At 40.9% G+C, this 21,965-nt stretch overlaps 1 protein-coding gene across 5 annotated transcripts in view; it reads left to right on the top strand.

The window, feature by feature from the left end:
- The window catches only part of KDM4C (lysine demethylase 4C), a 360,744-nt gene extending 341,288 nt beyond the window's left edge, over window positions 1–19,456 (top strand). For 4 of the 5 annotated variants that reach the window (XM_074361598.1, XM_074361600.1, XM_074361597.1 and 1 more), the window contains 3 exons: window positions 4,991–5,110; window positions 13,812–13,904; window positions 18,396–19,456. In XM_074361598.1, coding sequence (XP_074217699.1) covers window positions 4,991–5,110; window positions 13,812–13,904; window positions 18,396–18,572 — 390 coding nt within the window. In that variant the 3' untranslated portion in view covers window positions 18,573–19,456. The remainder of the gene's footprint in view (window positions 1–4,990; window positions 5,111–13,811; window positions 13,905–18,395) is intronic. The other variant, XM_074361599.1, reaches the window with a different exon arrangement.
- Window positions 19,457–21,965: the final 2,509 nt, after the last annotated feature.

Raw genomic sequence — 21,965 nt, 5'->3', positions numbered from 1 at the left:
TCTTTCTTTATACATAGAAAGTGTAGTTTATGCTGGGAAGAGAATCTTCTTGTTCGGTGATTCTCAACCTGACTGAGCATCAGGTGGCCCAGGAGCACATTTAGCTTGGACTCCACCTTGGACTGACTGAAGCAGAATTCTCTCTAGTGGCTAAGAATAGATTTACTGCACTAGAGAAATAAGTCTGATAGTGAATTCTTCAAAGCTGATGAAATTAACTTTGTAAATAGTTTATATACCTTCTCACCAAGTAATTTGGTTCTACAGGTCTATTCTAAGAACATAGTAATATGGACAAAGATTTATGGAGAAAATATACAATAGTATTATAAATGACAGGAAAATTGGGGTGACCTATATATTTCACAGGAGGAGAGTGGTTAAATTGTGGAATATTCATAATACAACGGTAAAATGGAGTTTTTAAAGGCTAATTAATAACTAAGAAGATCCTCGTAATCCTAGGTGATAAATAGCAAGGTACAAATTATGTAAGTACACAGAAGGAAAAAGTATATGATTTCACTTATGAGGGACTTAGAAGTCACCAGATTCACAGAGACCCATAGTAGAATGGTGGTTACCAGGGACTTGGGGCGGGGAGAGTGAAGAGTTACTGTTTAATAGAGACGGAGCTTCAGGTTGGGATGATGAAAAACTTCTGGAGAGGAGGGTGGTGATGGTTGTATAACATTGTGAAGGTACTTAAGGCCACTAAAACTTAACAGTTCCAAGAACACAGTGACTTCAGAATTCAAACAATCACACTGGCAGTTGGGCTTTTCTCTTTAGTTGGTAGACCAAGTACAGGAGTTTGGCCCTGACTTTGGCAGGAATGTGATTATGACACTGTCCCTTTGTCTGAGGTTATGGCCCATCTCAATCCTTTAATCATGGTCCTTTAATCCTTGCCAAAAACTCAAATGTCCACTCTTGACTATGATGACTATTTCTTCTTTAATTTTCACCTCATCTATTTAGTACTGTAGCTACAGGCTTACTGGCAGCTCCAGACATCAATGTCCCTGTGGACAGGGCTCTGGCAGATTTCAGGGGAGTTCACACATCCTTCGAGGCAGTACAGCAAATGCTAAACAGGTATTTATGTCAGGTGAAGGAAGACTTCTGAGAGTCGACATCAACGGAGAAAAATGCCTTAGTCAAGGTTTTTAATGCATATGCTTTTCCAGCAAAGATGTTTACTTGCTCCAGCAACACACTAAGGAATAGGAAAGACTTCTTTTACCTTTTACATCCCTTGGTAGACTATATCTCAAATTCTAGAATGCTTTAAAAAACCATCCCGGTCGCAGAGAGCTGTGGGGAGTGGGGGCTGTTATCTTCATTTTTAATGTGTGTCCCCAGTGGCGGGGGCCACACTTAGAGAAGCTCTGCTCTATTGTCTTCCTCATGCACAGCCAGAGAGGTGTGAGCCACTGAAGGCCTTTAAGAAAGAGGCAGGCTGTGGCTTTCTATAAACTAAATTCCCCTCATCTTCAGACATTTTATTTTATTTCATTTTTCAGACCTTTAATTTTTAACAGAAACCTTTTTATCTGCATGAAACCTTACTCAGAAACCTAACCTATAAATCAAATAAAATTCTATTCTGGTTGAAGCGATCATGGTGGCCAAAGCTCACCCACTCTGCATGGATTCCAGCCCTGGCAGGGTCCCCTGACGCCCCCACCCCACAGCTGTGGGGCTCAGTGCTACAGGCCTCCAGGTATGGACATGGTGCCTTCTGTCAGCCCCTAGCTTGGGCAGCTGGACATTGTTGTCTCCTCTAGTGTCTCACATAGTTGGTCAGTAAATAGATACCGAGTTAGTGACTGTAACAGCTTGGGGGACACCCAGCTGCTTCTGTGCTTCAGGGGCCAGGGAATCCTAAATGTCAAACTGTTCAGCGTCTTTTCATCAGCCCACGTGCTCCTAATCCCATTCCTGTCTAAATACTGTATACTCCATGTAGTCATAAAGTTTCTGGCAAACTCAAGATTTGAGACAGCTGATGAATTGAAACCATCTCTATGGAAGAAACTAGATGTTAGAGAAATGAATGCTTGAGTTTTACTATGAGCTGCCTTAAGTCCATTTGGAAAGTAGCTGGGGTGTAAATAATGAAATTATATGCAAGTCTAAATATATCCACTTCCAGCTAAAGGTCATGGCAAAAAGTGAGAAGTTAGGCATCATGACCAAGAATAACTCCTCCTGGTGATGGAGGGGGAAGAAGAGTCTCAGAACGATATTACGTTCTTTTTTCTTCTGCTAAAGGGAGAAACTGAGAGAGCAAACTGAGGCATCTTCCCTAGATTTTGATGTGCAAGAGCAAGTGATCTTTGTGGCCCATCCGGAGCCAAGTTAGGTGAAGGCTAAGCTGGTAGGGGCCCTTCGAGGTCAGGCACCTTGTGCCCCATTAAGATTAGTAGTAAAAAGTTCATTGACAATTAGTAAGAAAGATTTCAAACTGTATCTCGGGCATTTGGTTTCAAACACCTTTTTAAAAAAGAGTAGTTCCTTATTTGGTAAATTTGCATACATTTAGTTTACTAATAAGGCTGTATTTTTATACTATACTTAGGCCACTTTTCTATGGTCATTGCCATACCTTGGTGATATGGTACCTAAAATTGCAGGTCTTCTCAGGGGATTTGTTTGGAGGAGTTATTTTAGAGGTTAGGAAACCTCTGTTGAAGGTCAAATCTGTGAAACTAAGGGCATAACTCCTTGGCCAGGTGGTCAGCTGTGGTGGGTGAGTGGATGGGGGGCATGGCCTCTTAATCCCTGAGGCCTTGACTTGTCTCTGTTGGGATTGAGGAAGGGCCCAATTAGTAGAACTTCTCATCCTGCCTGAGGAAAAGCTCTGTAGAGAGACAAAGGACTCAGGGTTTGGAGACTTAAAATATCCCCTTTATTACTAATAAAGCAGATACTTAAGAATGTGGCTTACCTGTGTGGGCAAAGAATTTCCCTAACACTGGACCTGACAATTAGGCCTCCTGCTGACAGGTGGTACAGGGCACCACCAGGTCTTCTCTGTGGAAGCAGAGCAGAGAGTGGCCCCAAGAGAAAAGGAAGGTGAGGGGTTAAGCCGAAAGTTCCTACCCTTCCCTTGCTCACTGCCCCTAGGTATCTCGGCACATTTTTACAGTGCCCCTAGGCCAGAAGGAATACCTAACAGGTCCATCTAATAGTTTGATCTAACCTACTTAAGAGTAGCAGTAAGCTGGGTGTCTGACAAGTGTCCCTGCGTTTCCCCTGAAAACATCCCACAAAACCCCCGTGAGTTTGCCATGGTGGCCCAGGGCACTGTGGTGCACAGTTTGGAAAATACAGTCTCTTTCAGAACTCAACAATAAAATTAAGTCACTCCTTACACTCTTGGAATAGTGAATGAATGAGGGAGAGGGAAAAAAAAAACCCAGGAGTATTACCCTAATGGAAGAAAACTTTGGGAGACAGAAGAAACACGCTCTTGTTCTCCCTGCCCCATCACCAGAGCATCTGGGCTTTACCACAGTTGTCCCAGAGCTGATGTGGCATGTTATTTAGAAGCTGCACTTCTAATGTTGTTAGTACCACAAATATCTTTGGAAGGGAAATGAAAAGTGAGGTGATAATCCCAGGGGTGTATGTAGACTGCATTTCTTCATCCTACCCTTTCAATTCTTCATGGCCTGAGGTCAGATCATTACAAAGGCCAAGAAGAAACTTATTTTCATTTGACTGAGTCAGATGCAGACTGTCACCTCTACAGGGCCTCTGAGCACACTTTCTTTCTTTGCCTAGAGCTCTAAATGGAAGCGTAGTCTGCAGTGAGCAAGAGCCTCTTGTGTGTACTCCAAACCGAGGGCCACTCCTTTATGACGCAAAGTTTCTATTAATAAAGAGAAGCAATACATGGTGGATTTCTGATCATAAACCGCTAAATGTTTCCTGTGTGTGCCTCTCATTTAAACCACAGAATCATGCCCAGTCTGCATTTATAGCTTGACTGGTCAAGTGTACATTTCAATCCGTCAGATTGGCCTCATCAGTAAAATACCAGGATTAGCAAAACATGATTGGCTAAATTTACAAACTATGTCTGTATCCCTCCTCACCTCATCAAAAGCATTTTCCAGGATGAACTGCTGGGAAATTTGCTCTGAATTGCTGCTGCAGGAGAAGGCAGTGTTGAGTGGAAGACATGAAGTGAGAAGACTGGTCAGGGTACCACTGTGCTTACCTGCGGAAGGAGGAGGGCTCGTCACTGAGTGCGTGATGCAGGCAGGAGCAGGCTTGCCAGGGGAGGGCCAAGGTCTAGAAGAAGCCTGCAGCAGGACACAGCCCTCCCAGCTCCACCTGCGGATGCTCCCTGCACTTTCTACTTGCTGCTCTGTCAAGGCCTGCCAGCTCTGTTGGATGACACTCTGCTTCTCACCTGGCTTCAGTTCCACCTGGTTGTCTTGAGCTCTTATTCTCCTATACAGCTTCTCTCTTCCAAAGATCTGACGACTGAAAGGAGCCTCCTCAGAGGCTCGGTTTTCTTATCAGTAAAGTGGGGGTAATTAATAATCTCTGCCTACTTCACCAAGTGATTATGAAGATCAGATGAGATGTATGTTAAAGCATTTTGTTAACTGCAAAATGCTGTATAAATGTCAGGTATTATATAAATCATTAGCTGGTCTATTCCTTAGCTAAAGTGGTTTCTATGCATGTTTTACTTATCCTCTGAACGATTCTTTGTCAAATAGCAAATGTAAATGCTGCTGTTTTTTCCTTCTTGGAGTATGGTGGTTCCTTTGCAACTTTATGATGTAGGCTGAATCTCTAAGTACTCCTTTGGCTCATATCTCTTCCCCTGAACATCCATGCAAGATCATAATCCATAAAACATAGAGGCAGTAACTCCTTTTAATTGCCAGGAGTTCATCATTTGCTAAGTTCTGAATGCCATCATTTAAGACATTTGCCTTGAAAAGCCTGACTGTTTGTTCTGCAGAGCCGAGACTGTGTGAAGCTAGGCCCTCCAGCCGAGGGAGAAGTCGTTCAAGTCAAGTGGCCCGATGGCAAACTCTACGGAGCAAAATATCTTGGGTCAAATGTTGCCCACATGTACCAGGTGAGTGCCACCCTGGGTGTGATGCTCACTGAGATGGATGGGAGCAGCAGAGGGCAGAGAGCATATCCAGTGTGCTGCTGGTCAAGAAGCTACATGAATTTGGGACACCTCTTGTTTTATAAAAAAAAAAAAAAAAGGCCAAGATTCAACGTCTGATGACCCAGATACTAGAGTTTCATTACCAAGGGAAAACTCTAATGATGTCTGATGAATGGTGTAATTGTAAGGACTATAATTAGGTCAGAAAGTTAACTGACTGGATGTTAGGCTGCTTCCTTGTGCTTCCATTATCTGGAGAGAGACTGATTGGCTGGTCTCATCTCACTGTAAGTATGACAGTGACAGCTGCTCCTCAACCAGCAGCCCCTGAATGGGTGGCTTTTCCCTGGGAGTCACCATCCCCACCGGCCATCTCAGCAAACCTGAACCAATGGTGCAGTGGCACAGGTGTGGCCGTGTAGACACCTAGGCTTAAAGGAGTGCTTATTTAATGAGAAGTACAGTTGTCAGTTGGGCATTCTGTTCACTGAAGAACTCTACATATTATTAAATATGATACAATTTAAAAATGAATTGTATCCCTATTAGAAATGAGGATAAGTTAAGCTCTAATAAGGAAAACAACATGGATGGCACACGTGCATTTATATTCCTTCAGAAAGACTTCAAAGAGGAACAAATTTATTAGAGCCAGTACATTATAGTGCTTTTAGTAGCATGATGGTAAAAATCAATATTCTCAAGCAAAGCAGCAGAGGAAAAACAGGAAGATTGAAGCAAAAGGAGAAAAAGCAAGAAAGTTCAGGCCTGTTAAGTTAAAAACAGCTTGAGAATGATAAGACTTCCAGTCTCCTCAGAGAAACTGTTCAAAGACTGATAAGAGGCCAGGACTTAAATGGAAGAGTACATTAAAAGACACTCACTAAAAACTGGAGCACAGTGCAATTAAAAGTGTTCAAAGTTTAGGAAACTTAGGGGAGAACATTTTTAAGGTGCAGAAAAACCCAAGGAGAATGGGGACAGGAGGATGTACATATCCATTGTGTGTATGTCTGTGTATAAAGGCCATTTTCCCCTTTATATTGGTGATAGTGTTAAGTTGCAGGTTGAGGTCATTTACAATAGTGTAGGTGCCAAAGGTTTTTTTTGTATCAGAATGTCCAAAATTGAGCAAAAATCACAGTACAGGCTACTAATACTGGAGACTTCTAGAAAAGAAGCATTACTATTATCATTCAAAAGGAAATGATTACATTTAATTAAACAATAAGTGCAAAAGTGAACAGTCTTACATGTAGCAAAGCTGTTAGCTACATGAAAAGCATAATGAGGATATGTTGAAATTCAGGCTAATTAGTAATCAGTGTATTAACTTCAGTTGAATTATGATGGCCTATCAACACAGAACTGTGAGCATATTTATAGACTCAATGAAAAAGTTAAGACTAATATTAAAATTGTCTCTCAAGTACAAGTAGTTTAAAATTCCTCATTAAACCAAGTGGCCTTTTGAGATCATTTTGTATTTTGTATCTAATTATTCAGTCTCACCACTGAATAAGCAAAGACATTTATAAAAATAGAACTAAAATACTTAGTGCACATTGCTAAGTATCTAAAACACCTACTGCACAGTGCTAAGTTTCCTAAGTATATGCATTTTGGGGGCCCTTGCGAGCCATCCAAGATAGGTGTTTTTGACTCCTACTTTATAAATGTGGGGGAAAAGTCTCAGTGAATTTAATAATTTGTTTACGAGCCCACAGCTGGTAAAGGGAAGGGCCAGAATTTACTCTCCACGCTGTCCCAACTCGGGTAAACAACCCTCCCATCTTGTGAGGGACTGTCCTTGATTTTAGCACTGAAAGTCCTGCATCTCAGGAGACCGCTCAGTCCCGGACAAACTGGGATAATGGGTTACCCTACCATACTCCTTAGTTTTAAAATTGCCTTTTTCTCTATTAATTAGAATTTTCAAATGATCTAAAACAGAAGAAAGGTAGGCATAGGTAGTTCTAGCTATGCTATCAAGTTGTATAATACGAGATTACACCTTGGCTTAATTCAGTTGTAAAGAAACCATTTTGCTGAAACAAGGCCAGGAAGAAAAGCCTTCCCATCTCAGCCTTCTGGGAAGTAACAGGGAAACTCCCCTGTGACCGAGACCTGATTCTGCCTTAGTGTTTGAGCTTAGTCAAATGTGAGCAGTACATGGATAATATGAAGTTTAATTATATATTTTGTCTTGATTTTAATATTGTTTTAAACATCAGCAAATTTTCAACAAATTAACATTGCACAGCTACATGGTTTAACTTACACTTTAACTAGAATTGCAAGCATATATTTATTAAAAGAATTCAGACAGACAAGTTAGGGACTTCAAAAATACCTTAGGTGGTTAAGAGTTGGAACCACCCTGATTGTTTCCCTTTTGTTGTTTTCTTCTGGAAGATTTCATGTGAGATTAAACCTAAACCAAGAATAATCACTTTGAATAGTGCATTTGATGAATTTCCCTCAGATGGTCTAAGCTTCTGTTATTTAGTGTCACTTATCTCTGACAAAATCTCCTAAAATGTTAAATAAAAACACGTTATGAAATTATTTGCTGCCAACTGATTAGATTGAAAAAAAGTTTTAAACATTTTCATTTAGATGACAGTGTATTTTCCCACGTTGATGTGACTGACGTGTTAATGAGGCTGAGAACCTGGAATTTTCCTGGCCTTTTGGCTGAATTTAACAAAAGTGAGTTTTCAAAGTTAAAGCTCTATAAGACTCGAGAGACAACAAACCACAACTGACTGCTAAGTAACCACTGGGAAAAAAAGACTGGAACCTAGCAAAAAAGATCTTCAACTAGAAACATAAAGAGGGAACCACAGCAGGACAGTAGGAGGGGTGTGCTCATGATATAATTGGGACCCATACCCCCCGAGTGGGTGACCCACAAGCTAAAGAGTAATTAACTTGCTGAAGCTCTCCCACAGAACTGAGAGTTCTGAGCCCCCCGTCAGGCTCCCCAGCCTGGGGTTCTGGCATTGGGAGAAGGAGGAGACCCCAGGACATCTGGTTTTGAAGGCCAGTGGGGCTTAACTCCAGGAGCCCCATGGGACTGGGGGAAACAGACTTCATTCTCTTGGGAAGCGTACACAGAATCTCATGTGTGCCAGATCCGAGGGCAGATACAGTGATTTCATAGGATCCTGGGCCAGACCTGCCTGCTGGTTTTGGAAGGTCTCCTGGGGAGGTAGGGGATGGCTGTGGCTCACCCAGGGACATAAAACTGGTGGCGGACATTCTAGGAGTGTTTATCTACATGAGCTTTCCTGGACGTTGACATCTTGATTGGCTCATTAGCACCGAGACCTAGCCCCACCCCACAGCCTGTATAGGCTTAAGGGTTGGGAAGCCTCAGGCCAAACAACATACTGGGTGGGAACACAGCCTCACCTGACAGCCGCCTTCCTGCGCCACTAGACATGCCCCTAGGCAGGGCCCTACCCACCAGAGGTCCAGGACCAAGTTTCACCCAGTAGTGGACAAGCACCGACGACTCCTGCCAGGAAACCTGCATAAGCTTGTAGTCCAGCCTCATCCATCAGGGGGCAGGTACCAGAAATAACAATCCCAAAGCCTGTGGAAGGAATCCACAAACACAGGCCAGACTCTGCACACTGGGACCGGCTGGACCCTGGCCCTTGGGTGACAAGAGAGGAGTGCACTGCTGGGATGCATAGGACGTCTCCCACAGAGGGCCACCTCTCCAAGGTCAAGGAACGTAACTAGCATACCTAAAAATACAACTAGAAAGATAGACAGTATGAGATGGCAGAGGAATACACCAAGGCACATAGTAATCAAATTGACAAAAATTAAGGATAAAGAGAAAATACTAAAAACAGCAACAGAAAAGCAACAAATAACAAAAAAGGGAACTCCCATAAGGTTATGAGCTGATTTTTCAGCAGAAACTCTACAGGCCAAAAGGAAATGGCACGATATATTTAAAGTAATAAAAAGGAAAAACTTTAAACCAAGAATACTCTATCCAGCAAGGCTCTGGTTCAGATTTGATGGAGAAATCAAAAGCTTCACAGATATCAAAAGCTAAAAGAATTCAGCATCATCAAACCAGCTTTGCAGCAAATGTTAAAGGAACTTCTCTAGTCATTAAACCACAAGAAAAGAGAAAAGAAAGAGGGGAAAAAAAAAGACCTACAAAAACAAACCCAAAACAATTAACAAAATGGCAATAAGAAAAACAAATTGATAATTACCTTAAATAAATGGATTAAATGCTCTAACCAAAAGACATAGACTGGCTGAATGGATACAAAAATAAGACCCATATATATGCTGTCTACAAGAGACCCACTTCAGAGCTAGAGGCACATGCAGGCTGAAAGTAAGGGGATGGAAAAAGATATTTCATGCAAACAGAAGCCAAAAGAAAGCTGGAGTAGCAATACTTACATCAGACAAAATAGATTTTAAAATAAAGACTGTTAACAAGATACAAAGAATGATACTACATAATGCTTAAGGGTCAATCCAAGAAGAGGATATAACAATTGTAACTATGTATTTACCCAACATAGGAGCACCTCAATATATAAGGCACCTGTTAACAGATATAAAAGGAGAAATCAATAATAACACAATAATAGTGGGGGACCTTAACACCCCATTTACATCAATGGACAGATCATCCAGACAGAAAATCAACAAGGAAACATAGGCCCTAAATAACACATTAGATGAGATGGACTTAATTGATATCTAAAGAGCATTCCATCCAAAAGCAGCCAAATACATATTCTTCTCAAGTACACATGGAACATTCTCCAGAATCAACCACATATTGGCCCACAAAGCTAGCCTCAGTAAATTTAACAAAAGTGAAATCATACCAGGCATCTTTCCCGAGCACAACACTATAAGGCAAACAATATGCTACTAAACAACAAATGGATCACAGAAGTAACCAAAAAGGAAATCAAAAAATACTTTGAGACAAATGAAAATGAAAACACAATGATGCAAAACCTCTGGGATGCAGCAAAAGCAGTTCTCAGAGGAAAGTTTATAGATACAAGCCTACCTCCAGAAACAAGAAAAAGAAGTAAACAACCGAACCTTACCCCTAAAGCAGCTAGAAAAAGAATAAACAAAATCCAAAGTTAGTAGAAGAAAAGAAATCATAAAAGAGTAGAGCAGAAATAAATGAAACTGAAAAAAAAAAAAGAAAGAAAAGATCAGTTAAACTAAACATAAACAAAATTGATAAACTTTCAGTCAGACTCATCAAGAAAAAAAGGAAGAGGGCCCAAATTAATAAAATCAGAAATCAAAAGAAGTTACAATCTACACCACAGAAATACGAGAGATCGTAAGAGGCTACTAAGAGCAACTATACACCAACCAAAAGGACAATGGTGAAAAAATGGACAATTTCTTAAGAAGGTACAATTTGCCAAGACTGAACCAGGAAGAAATAGACAATATGAGCAGACCAACTACTAGTGCTGAAATTGAATCAGTAATTTAAAAACTCCCAACAAACAAAGTCCAGTACCAGACGGCTTCACAAGTGAAGTCTATCAAAGATTTAGAGAAGAGTTAACACCTATCCTTCTGAAATTATTCCAAAAAAATAAAAAAATTGCAGAGGAAGGAACACTTCCAAACTCATTCTATGAGGCCATCATCACCCTGATACCAACCAGACAAATATATCACAAAAAAAGAAAATTACAGGCCAATATTATTGATGAACATAGATGCAAAAATCCTCAACAAAGTGCTAGCAAACCAACTCCAACAATGCATTAATAGGACTATACACCATGGTCAAGTGGGATTTATCCCAGGGATGCAAGGGTTTTTCAATAGCTGCAAATCAATTAATGTGATACGCCACATTAACAAACTGAAGAATAAAAACCATAAGATCATCTCAATAGATGCAGAAAAAAACTTTTGATAAAATTCAGCATCCATTTATGATAAAAACTCTCCAGAAAGTGGGCATAGAGGGAACATACCTCAACATAATAAGGCCATATATGACTAACTCACAGCTAACATCACACTTAATGGGGAAAAGCTGAAAGCATTTCCTCTAAGATAAGGTACAAGACAAGGATGCCCACTCTCATCTCTTTTATTCAATATAGTGTTGGAAGTCCTAGCCACAGCAGTCAGAGAAGGAAGAGAAACAAAAGGAATCCACATTGGAAAGTAAGAAGTAAAACTGTTACTATTTGCAGATGATATGATACTATACATAGAAAACCCTAAAGAAGTGACCAGAGAACTACTAGAACTCATCAGTGAATTTGGTAAAGTTGCTGGGTACAAAATTAATATAGAGAAATCAGTTGCATTTCTACACACTAACGACAAAAACAGCAGAAAAAGAAATTAAGGAAACAATACCATTTACCATTGTACCAAAAAGAATAAAATACCCAAGGAGGCAAAAAGACCTGTACTCTGAAAACTGTAAGACACTGATGAAAGAAACTGAAGACAACAAACAAATAGAAACATTTACTGTGTTCTTGGATTGGAAGAATCAATATTGTTAAAATGGCCCTACTACCCAAGGCAGTATACAGATTCATTGCAATCCCTATCAAATTACCAACTACATTTTTCACAGACCTGGAATAAAAATGTTAAAATTTGTATGGAAATATAAAAGACCCTGAATAGCTAAAAAGATCTTGAAAAAAAAAAAAAAGAACGGAGCTGGGGCAATCATGTTCCCTGATTCCAGATTATACTACAAAGCAGTAGGGTACTGGCACAAAAATGGACACATAGGTCAATGGAACAGGATACAAAGTCCAGAAATAAACCTATGCACTTATGGTCAATTAATCTACAACAAAGAAGGCAAGAATGTACAGTGGAGAAGAGACAGTCTCTTCAATAAGTGGTGCTGGGAAAACTGGACAGCTCACTGTTAAAGACTGAAATCAGAACATTCTCTAACACCATACTCAAAATGGATTAAAGACTTAAATGTAAGACCAGATACTATAAAACTCCTAGAGGAAAACACTGGCATAACATTCTTGGATGTAAATCACAGCAATTAACTTTTTGAACTAGCTCCTGGAGTAATGGAAATAAATGCAAAAATAAACAAATGGGATCTAAGTAAACTTAAAAGCTTTTGCACAGCAAAGGAATCCATCAACAAAATGAAAAGACAACCTAGAGAATGGAAGAAAATATTTGCAAATGATGTGACCAACAAGGGACTCATTTCCAAAATATACAAACAACTCATACAGCTTACTATAAAAAAAAAAAGCCACCCAATCAAAAAATGGGCAGAAGACCTAAACAGACATCTCTCCAGAGACATACAGATGGCCAACAAGCACATGAAAAGACGCTCAACATCACTAATTGTTAGAGAAATGCAAATGAAAACTACAATGAGATATCACCTCACACCAGTCGGAATGGCCATCACTGAAAAGTCTACAAATGATAAATGCTGGAGAGGGTGTGGAGGAAAAGGAACCCTCCTACACTGTTGCTGGGAATGTAAATTGGTGCAGCCATTATGAAGGTTCCTTAAAAAACTAAAAATAGACTTACCATATGGCCCAGCAATCCCTCTCCTGGGCATATACCCAGAGAAAAATATAATTCAAAAAGATACGTGCACCCCAATGTTCATAGCAGCACTGTTTACGATAGCCAAGACATGGAAACAACCCAAATGTCCATCAATAGATGACTGGATAAAGAAGCTATGGTGTGTGTATATATACAATGAAATACTACCCAGCCATAAAAAATAAAACAATGCCATTTGCAGCAGCATGGATGAACCTGGAGATCGTCATTCTACTTGAAGCCAGAAAGAGAAACAAAAATGCCATATGATATCGCATGTGTGGAATCTTTAAAAAAAAAAAAAAAAAAAGACACAAACGAACTACTTAACTTAGATGATTGATTTCTTAAACATGTGTAAGTACATTTCACTGTCCTTTATGATTGAATTACTGCATTCTGTTGATTCTTATTTTGTGGTTGGCTTTATCCCTTTGATTGATAACTATGTAAGTTTAAAAAGCTAAGGCTCCAAATTTTTCTTAGAAACAATGAACAGTACATATACGTAAATTTAAAAAATATATCCAGAATACATAAATCCAAAGAGAAGAAAAAAAGTTAAATAAAAACTATTTGGAAACTTGGGGAAAAAAAGAATTGAGAAATTATCTGGGAGGATTATTATACAAGAGTAAATATATCACCATTTCTTTCTCAAAGAGAAATAGTCCTTCCTCTTATGTTAGAGCCTCTTAAAGAAACAAAGGGTGCTGCCAGGAACCCCTCCACCCCCATCTCAATGCTAAATTGGCCACAGTCTCATATTGTAAGAAATCATTTGAACAGCAGTTAGTTTTTTGTTGTTTTTGCTTTGGGGGGATAAAGTTTTCATATCACATATTCCAAGAAGCTCATTTTTGTTTGATAAGGGAAAGAGCTTTTCTTCCTTCCTTGGCTATTGGCTCATTCACTCGTTTGTTCTGCTTGAATCCTTTTTTCTTTTCTTTTTTTTTTTTCTACGTAGTTAATTGGAACCCTGAAGAAAATGGTGAATGCGTGCTTGCTTTTTTTTTTTTTTTTAATATATCACTCATGATGTCTTATTTTTCATTAGGTTGAATTTGAAGATGGATCCCAGATAGCAATGAAGAGAGAGGATATCTACACTCTAGATGAAGAGTTACCCAAGAGAGTGAAAGCGCGTTTTGTAAGTGCGGGATAATCTCTTCCGGGGCCTGCCATTGCACTCCTCCTCCTCTCCTGCTGCTTCCCAAGCCCAGCAAGAAACACACAAAATCAAGTCGTTGGCTTGATTTTGAACAAAGCCAGTACAACTTTTCCCTTCTTGAGACCTAGCTAATCCAAACCTCAAATTTGACCAGAAACAGAGAAACCAGTGTAAATTCCTTATTTTTCTTTCTCATGAGGTCACATAATGCTTCTTTGTGTTAACACCTTTTGGCATACAAAAATAGTTACTGAATATGTGCTTTTTGCAAGGCACTGGGAACATACAAAGATACCATTAAAACATTTACAATCTTGCTAGTGCAAGCAACATTAAAAGAAAGCTTTCAGCAGTAGATTAAAGGGGACTCAGCATAGCAAACATCTAGTTTCCTAGCGCCTTGTTACACACAGTTCACCCTTGAACAGTGCAGGGCTTAGGGGCGCTAACCCTCCACACAGTCACATATAACTCATACAGTCGGACCCTCCCTATCCGCAGTTCCACATCTGTGAATTCAACCAGCCGCAGATCTTGTGGTACTGCAGTATTTACTACTGAAAAAAACCATGTACAAGTGGACTCATGCAGTTCAAACCCATGTTGTTCACAGGTCAACTGTATCGATTAACTTCTCTCTCAGAAGCTCATTAATGTCTGTGTCAATTTATAATTAAACTAAGCTCTCACTTTTATAACAAAAGTAATAAACAAAGCCTAAATACTAGTTGTGGGAATACTAAAGCAGTTTTTTAAAAAAAAGAAAATGTCATTAGCTTCAAGCCTTGCATATACCATTAAAAGACAAACATGGACAAATAATCAATACTGAAGTTGTTAAAAAATATAATTCACAATAACTTAGTTTTCATTATTGTATCATAAAATATTCACTGGACCCTGAAATGAAGTCAGTTTTACTCATTTAGAATTGCATCTAGTGCATCTGTGAAATGATAAATCCTAAACAAGAAAATTTGAACGAATGGGATTTTTCTGACTAAAATGAACATTTTTTTTCTGAAGAAATGACATCCTTAATGTGCAATGCATGCTTATGATATACTTTACTGCAGTGATAGAGTGACCATAGATTAATTTGGAAAAAATGTGGGCTTCCTTAAATGTTCAGCTGTAATTCAGCTCCTCTCTGATCAGGCGGGATCCTGAGAACAGGGTAACTGCATCAGGTGTGAAGAAGGTCCTTCAAAGTGAAACAGTCAAGAGAAGAGGGAAGTAACAGTACTGCTACCCGCCCACTGAGACGTGGCACCCAGGGAACCCACACACCTGAGAACAGATTAACTCCCAGATAACGAACTACAGGCACAGGGACAGTAAAATATTCCTCTTGTAAAGACATCTGCTACACCTTCATAGAGATCTAAAAAACTTGGATAACTTGTCAGTGAAATCTCTCGAGAACAGCTTCCCTTTTCAAGATGTTAGAGGTGACTGCCTCTCATCCTGTGCTCCTGTATTCATGGATTCTCCCTCCTCCCCTCCCTTCTTCTGTCCTTTTTTTTCATTGGTTTGTTTTTTGTTTTTTAAATTGCCTAGAGATTTAGAGGTTGGGAAATGGAGTAGGCAGCCCTCTGGAAGTCTCTCAGGCCTTTCTTGATTTCCTAATCCATATATGGTTAAGCATCCTACCAGCTGGGTCTTACAGATTCAAATACTATTTCTTAATCACATTAAAAGGAAGCCTTTTGCTTTCTGCTCTGATCACAATCTCTGTTCCACAATAGATTTGGTTCCAGTACCAGTATGCTTTCCCATGTAGCTTGACTTGAGCATGGCTCCTGAGTTTTCTAAGGTCCATTTCTCTGAACAATCACAGCAAATTCAATTCTTTTAATTCCCAGAGAAATTTTTTAATTTAAAGGGGGGGGCAGTGAAAAACATATAAATCACATAGCTACTCTGACTCTAACCTGTTAAGTTGAGCCCAGTAGGAAATCTCTTCAGGAACAAAATCCAGTTTGCTCACAGTCACTAAATCCAGTTTGCCACATCTGTTGTTACTGAGTCAAAGACTTACGTGCTCCTGTCATAGCAAACCAGCTTTTCCTTCAGGTTTGTATATAACCCTCTGGCCCCTGGTCAGTCTGTCTACAACTGCTATTTTTTTTTTCCAGTTGGTGAAACAAATCTAATTGGAAAACTCATTGATGGAAGATACTTTATGATTAGAGAAATCTTTGGGGTTTTTTTTAAGGAGAGGCAGGCTGCAGCCCTTACTGGGAGGCCTTCGTGTTTTAATGACTTCTGCTCACCCGGACACACGCTGACTTGGGTAGAAATTTTTCAAGAGAGTCAGCAGTCCACCTCAGTGATTGTGCTGGGTTCTTTCCCACTAGCTTCAGAAATGGCCCCATTACCTTTTATTGTCTCACAGAATAACCATAGCAACGGTGCATAATTAACTCGCGCTGCTGGTAAATCGGTTTTATTGTTGTATCTGAGCAGCTGACTTTTGCTGTTCTCACACAGTGGCAACACTTCCATAGATGTTTTATTTTCTCCTTTGACAAGTTTAGCACTTGTAAAAGGGAGAGATTACTCAGAGGAAGTGCTCTGCCAAGAATGAACGAACCAAAAATGTTTTCTCCTAATGGCAGAGGGTGCCCAGCCCACCCCACAATCTCTTACTTCTCTTCCCGAGTGAAGCTAGGTAGCATCTGGGGAACCCATGGGGGTAGCCTGTCACCGTGGATGACTGTCTCATGAACTGGCAGGGAACATGTACAGCTTTGCGCTTGGGTCCATTATTAGTTTTCAGGCTTCTTTAACTGTTCCATTGACTGTCTCTGCTTCATGACTAACCACATGTTTTCAGGACTTAAAAGCTGAACTCTGCCTCTGTCACCACCAGGGGAGATGGCCTCCATGACACAGTGAGGAGCACTATGCGTTGGTGTCATCTGAAATGATCCAACTCCAGAATAGCCAGTTGGGAACACATTTGAGGAGCAAAATAGTAGGGTATTAGGAATGAAAAATAGTGCTTTAATGTAGACTTTACCTGAGCATAACAGAAAAAGCCCACATTCCACCGCCCAGCTAACGCTTACTGAGCAGCGACTGTGCTGGGCGCATTGTGGTGTTGGGGATACATACAGTTCAGTACACAGTCCCTAATATCCTCACCTTCAAGAGGCTCAGTGAACCCCTGATGGGGAAAGACTTCCCTGCCCCTTATCTCTGCCCCTGCCCTCATCTCTAACACGTAGAGTATGGCAGGAACGCAAAGGAAGGGCCAAGTCATGGCAGAGAAGACAGAATATCTTCCATGCAAAGGGAACAGTACATCTAAAGACAGAGAGGCACAAGCCAGTCAAGTGCGGCCAGGAACTGCAAATAATTCATTCTGACCCAAGCATGGGTAGGATTATGCCCAGTTATGTACGTCCAGCCTAGGAAGCTTAGAAGTCATCCTGAAGGCAGTAGGGTTATTGAAAGACTATAAGCAGGGATGTCATATAATCAGAGAGTTTAGAGAGCTTTCTTCTAGTGGTTCTATAAAAACAGACTGGAGTGCAGCATTTGTTACAGTGGTTCAGGAGACGAAGTGTGAGGGCCTGCACCACGGGGTCATCAGGGTTAAAGAAGAAAAGATGGAGGGCATCAAGGTACACCTAGCCAGGGTCCTGGACAGGGTGGGGACAAGGGGAAGATTACAATGACTTGGTTTCTAATCAGTGTAGCTAGAATTGGTGGGGATGCTGCTGCCATTTATGGCATATAGGAAGGGCAGCGATGGAGAAGAAAGACTTTGAGTTCACTTCAGGACAGGTTCATTTGAAATGCCTCCAGGATAAACACTCTGAGATGCCTGCTGGGCAGTTGGACACACAGGTCTGAGCACAGAGGGAGGTCTGAACTGGAGCAAGGGATGTGAGCATCTTTGGAGTTGATGTCGGAATTGATGTCATGGGTGTGGACAGACAGGCCTGGGCAGCATATTTAGAGAGGAGAAGGCCACCTGCGAAACCCCAGGGCATCAGGGTTGAGCAAATAGTTAAAGGAGGGGAGCCCCTGAGACATCAATAGTGAGGAGCCGCAAGAAGAGGAGAGGCGGGAGGGCTTACAAAATGACAGAGAAAAGAGCTTCATGCAGCGGTTAGGTGACAGAGAGGCACATACATTTAGGATAGAGAGGTGTCCTAGGAATGAGGATTCGAACAAGTGCAGTTTCAGAAAAGTGGTAGGGGCAGAGCCCTAGAGGCAAAGGGAAATGGGGGTGAGTTAGAGATGAGTGTTGAGACATTTGTCCACTACCTGGCTGGGCAGGAGCCAGAGGGGAGGTGGGGGCTGAGGGAGATGTAAATGAGAGGCCTCTAGTCCTGCTTGTGTTGAGGAAGGTCCCTGGGGGGCAACCCCCCACCACCACCGACTGAGTCAGGTCTTTGTCTGCTCTTGTGATGACAAGGGCCTGCCCTTCTGCAGTATAACACTGGCTACTCTTAGTCCACAGCCTCTGACATGCGATTTGAAGACACATTTTATGGAGCAGACATCATCCAAGGGGAGAAAAAGAGGCAGAGAGTGCTGAGCTCCAGGTTTAAGAACGAATATGTGGATGACCCCGTCTACCGCACGTTTCTGAAGAGCTCTTTCCAGAAGAAGTGTCAGAAGAGACAGTAGTCTACTTACACTGCTGCAGGTGACAGAACAACTGGGCCAGAAGTGGGGCGGTGAAGGGACAGCCTGGGCTGTGCCACGTGTTTCCTGGGGCAGGTGACAGGCTGTGTCTCTGACAGTGGAAAATTAGCCTCCCAGGACTAGTCACCAAAACCACAAAATACACATTATTAATTGGGTACCACAATCTGAGGTTGTCTCCTAGTCTCGCTTTCACTTGTGAGCAGCTGTCTATGATCCCAAAGAATTTTTCTAAGTGGAAGGAAATAATAGTGAATCACCCACCACAAAAAGCCACTACCAGAGGAGGTGGGTCCCCACGTGTGGCTCAGGCCCCTAGTCGGGAAACACATGGAGGCCTCTCTCCTCCACCGTAGCAGGTGGGAGCCTCCATTCCCAGGTGGGAGGGTGATAATTTATATATTTTCCACAGTCAGGGAAGGACTCTCACTTATTTGTTTTAAATGGCAGTTTTTATAAAACATTTTTAAAACACGAATGGCATGTATGGTAATGAGATTTACCCGTGTGCTATCTGTATTTCCCTTGTACAGAACTTTTACATTTTTTTATATTCCTTTTACTTTTGATTGTGTCTGATGAGAATTGAGTTGTTGGCTCTTGAGAAAGAATTCTTATGAATTGTATGGGAATTTTATATATTTAAAGAGGGAGATCTGGGGCTGTTATTTTTAAACACTTTTTTTCCATAATACTTATTCTGAGTAGATATTTATAAAATATATGTTTCTTTCATTATGTGTTTGTAAAATTAGTTTAAAATAAATATGCTTTGATGCATAGTTTTGAAGTAATATGATTTTTCCTTTTTAAAACAGCTTGAAAATGTACTAGTGTTTAAAAATAAAGATTTCCATTTTCTCCAATCCTGTCTTCTGACTTGCTTATTCTTCTAGGTTTCACCCTATAGCAAACAGGATTTGTCAGACCCTTGTCCTCTCACTGACTTTTTACATGACTTTGGACACACTGCCAGACATTTATGGCAATGCCACTGGGGATAAAGGCTCCCCTGTTTTCCCATGATGCCAGCTGAAGTGTTTTCCTCAGCTCTTTCTTTAGGCCTGGAAGAAATCTAAGCATCTGGAGTCTGGAGCTCTTTTCATCCCAGGTTTCTTGGTCCTCAGTTTCATTGGAAGGGGCTGTATGGATCCTCCAACCCCTCCCATCACTTTATAGATGAGCAGTGGAGGAGAGGGGAGAACAACTGCCCAGGGTCACGCAGTCCTCAGTGATGCTTCAGTGAGCTATGGCTGCAGTTATGCTGTGTAACAAACAACTGCAAAATCTCAGTGTCCTGCAGCCAGAAGCACTTCTTTGCTTGAGTGTGCAGGTTGGCTGATCAAGGCAGGGCCAGGCACAGCTGAGCAGCTGTGCTGACCTCAGCTTGGGCAGCTCACATGTCTGCTCTCTGTGTTTCCCATTGAGCCTGCAGGACCCACTGGGCTAGCCCAGGTGCATTCTTCTCAAGTCAATGGCAGAGGCAGGGAGCAGGAGAGCCTGGCTGAGTCAGCACACTTTAGACCTGTCTGTGATGTTGGTTAACATTCTGTGGACCAAAGCTTGAAGCCAACGATTGGTGGGCATTTCAGAGTTTGGCGGCAGAATGTGTGGATGTATCGTGTTACTGGATAGAGTGAAGAACTGAAATTGTAATGACAAAGCCACAGTTAAAGCTCAGTTTTGCAGACTGCTAGCTAGCTGAGTCCTCATTTTCCAGAGTGCCTCATGGCTGAACTCTGAGCTGGGGAAGAGCCCACCAGCCATATTTTTATGAGGACTGAACACTCCACATTTTCTGCCAGTTTAGTCATAAATTTTATCAAGTAATCAAGCTTGCCTTTTCTATCTCTACGTTTTGAATGGAACTGACCTGCTCTCTCCACGATATGCCAGGGAAGTAGGCCTGTGTAAGGCATTAAGAGGAATTAATCTAAATAGGATCATTCATTTTGTACAAGTCTGCCTGTCAGCAAGATTTCTGATTGGCTGCCATAGGGAGAAAATCTGCAGAGACCTATGTTATCTCAAATACAGCTGTTTTTTTACAGTCTCACTTAACTAATGTTCCTATAACCAAGTACAGCTGTATGTGGCCTAAGCAAAATAGTGCTGGCCACAAATGCACTTTGGCTCTTGAGAAAGACACCTTTGTTTCACTGCACTCTGGATAAAGTCGTTGTTAGCTCAGACAGACCAGAAAAGCTTTTTCACTTATTATGTGACACCTCAATTGTAATTTTAATTCCTCTGCATTACACTAACTGCATTTTTAGTGTGTACAAGTAGCATGAAATCAGTTGAAGTCTGTCTCGTATTAAAAAAAAATAAACAAACTAATTACTGGCTGTGACAATTCTAATATAATTCTAATTACAAGCCGTTTCTCTGGAGGTTAGAGGATTAGTAAAACTACCTGGTATATTTCACAACATTTTAGTTCCTTTTTGTGTGTTGGAAATGAGAATGATGTGATTCTTGTCAGTTTACTTTTACGAGGGTACTTTTCTTTAGTTCATCTAGAGAGAAACTGAGAAGAAGCATCCACTAAAATATCTCAGAACACATTATAAAATGCTACTGGGTAATAGTACATGAAAACATGAAGACAGAATACAAAAATATGTAGAAATGAATCAGTCTGCCACTTCTTCCTGTACCCATCCCATGTGAGGCAAGACCAGAATGTGTTCATTACTGTAAATGACCTGGAGGTCTTATGAGTAAAAATATTGGAGGAGTATATGCTGCAAGATAACAATGTGCTTCATTTTTGCCTTTAAGTAAAAAGGATCTGAAATGAAACTATCTTCATTTTAGATATTAATCAGCTCCATAAACTCAAAGCTAACTAGAGATCATGAGGCATTCTCATTACATGTCGTAACTGGTTGGCTGCAAGACTCAACTGTACCATGAACTTCCTGAGAATTCAAATGTGCAGTCACTGGAAGTGTTACACATCCTCTCACCCAGCGTGCTGCTGGGACATATAGCACTGACTGGTGAGGAGAATGATTCCTAGCAAGTAGGCTGAAAACTCAGAAACCCCATGGTCCATCCTCAGAAGGTACTGGTCCCCTTGGAGAAATGGAAAATTATCAATGATACTAATGATCTACTGAGCATCTATTGTGTATATCCAGCCTGGTAGGCTCCTTAGTGGCATTTATTTAATCTCTCCAAGAAATCAGCAAAGGAAGTATCTATCATTCTCCCCTTTCAGGGAGGGAAGCTAAGGTTCAGAGAGGTTAAGCAAATTTTGAATCACTCAACCTTCTCCATGCATGAAGAGAGGATTCTAAACCTGACCTAGTCAAAAGCACTGGACTGGGCAGATGACTCTGAAGCTCAAAAGGTTAGTACTAGAGATGT

This window comes from Camelus bactrianus, chromosome 4, assembly GCF_048773025.1.
Source record: "Camelus bactrianus isolate YW-2024 breed Bactrian camel chromosome 4, ASM4877302v1, whole genome shotgun sequence".
Classification (NCBI taxonomy): Eukaryota; Metazoa; Chordata; class Mammalia; order Artiodactyla; family Camelidae; genus Camelus; species Camelus bactrianus.
This window is presented reverse-complemented; position numbering and strand designations above follow the sequence as displayed.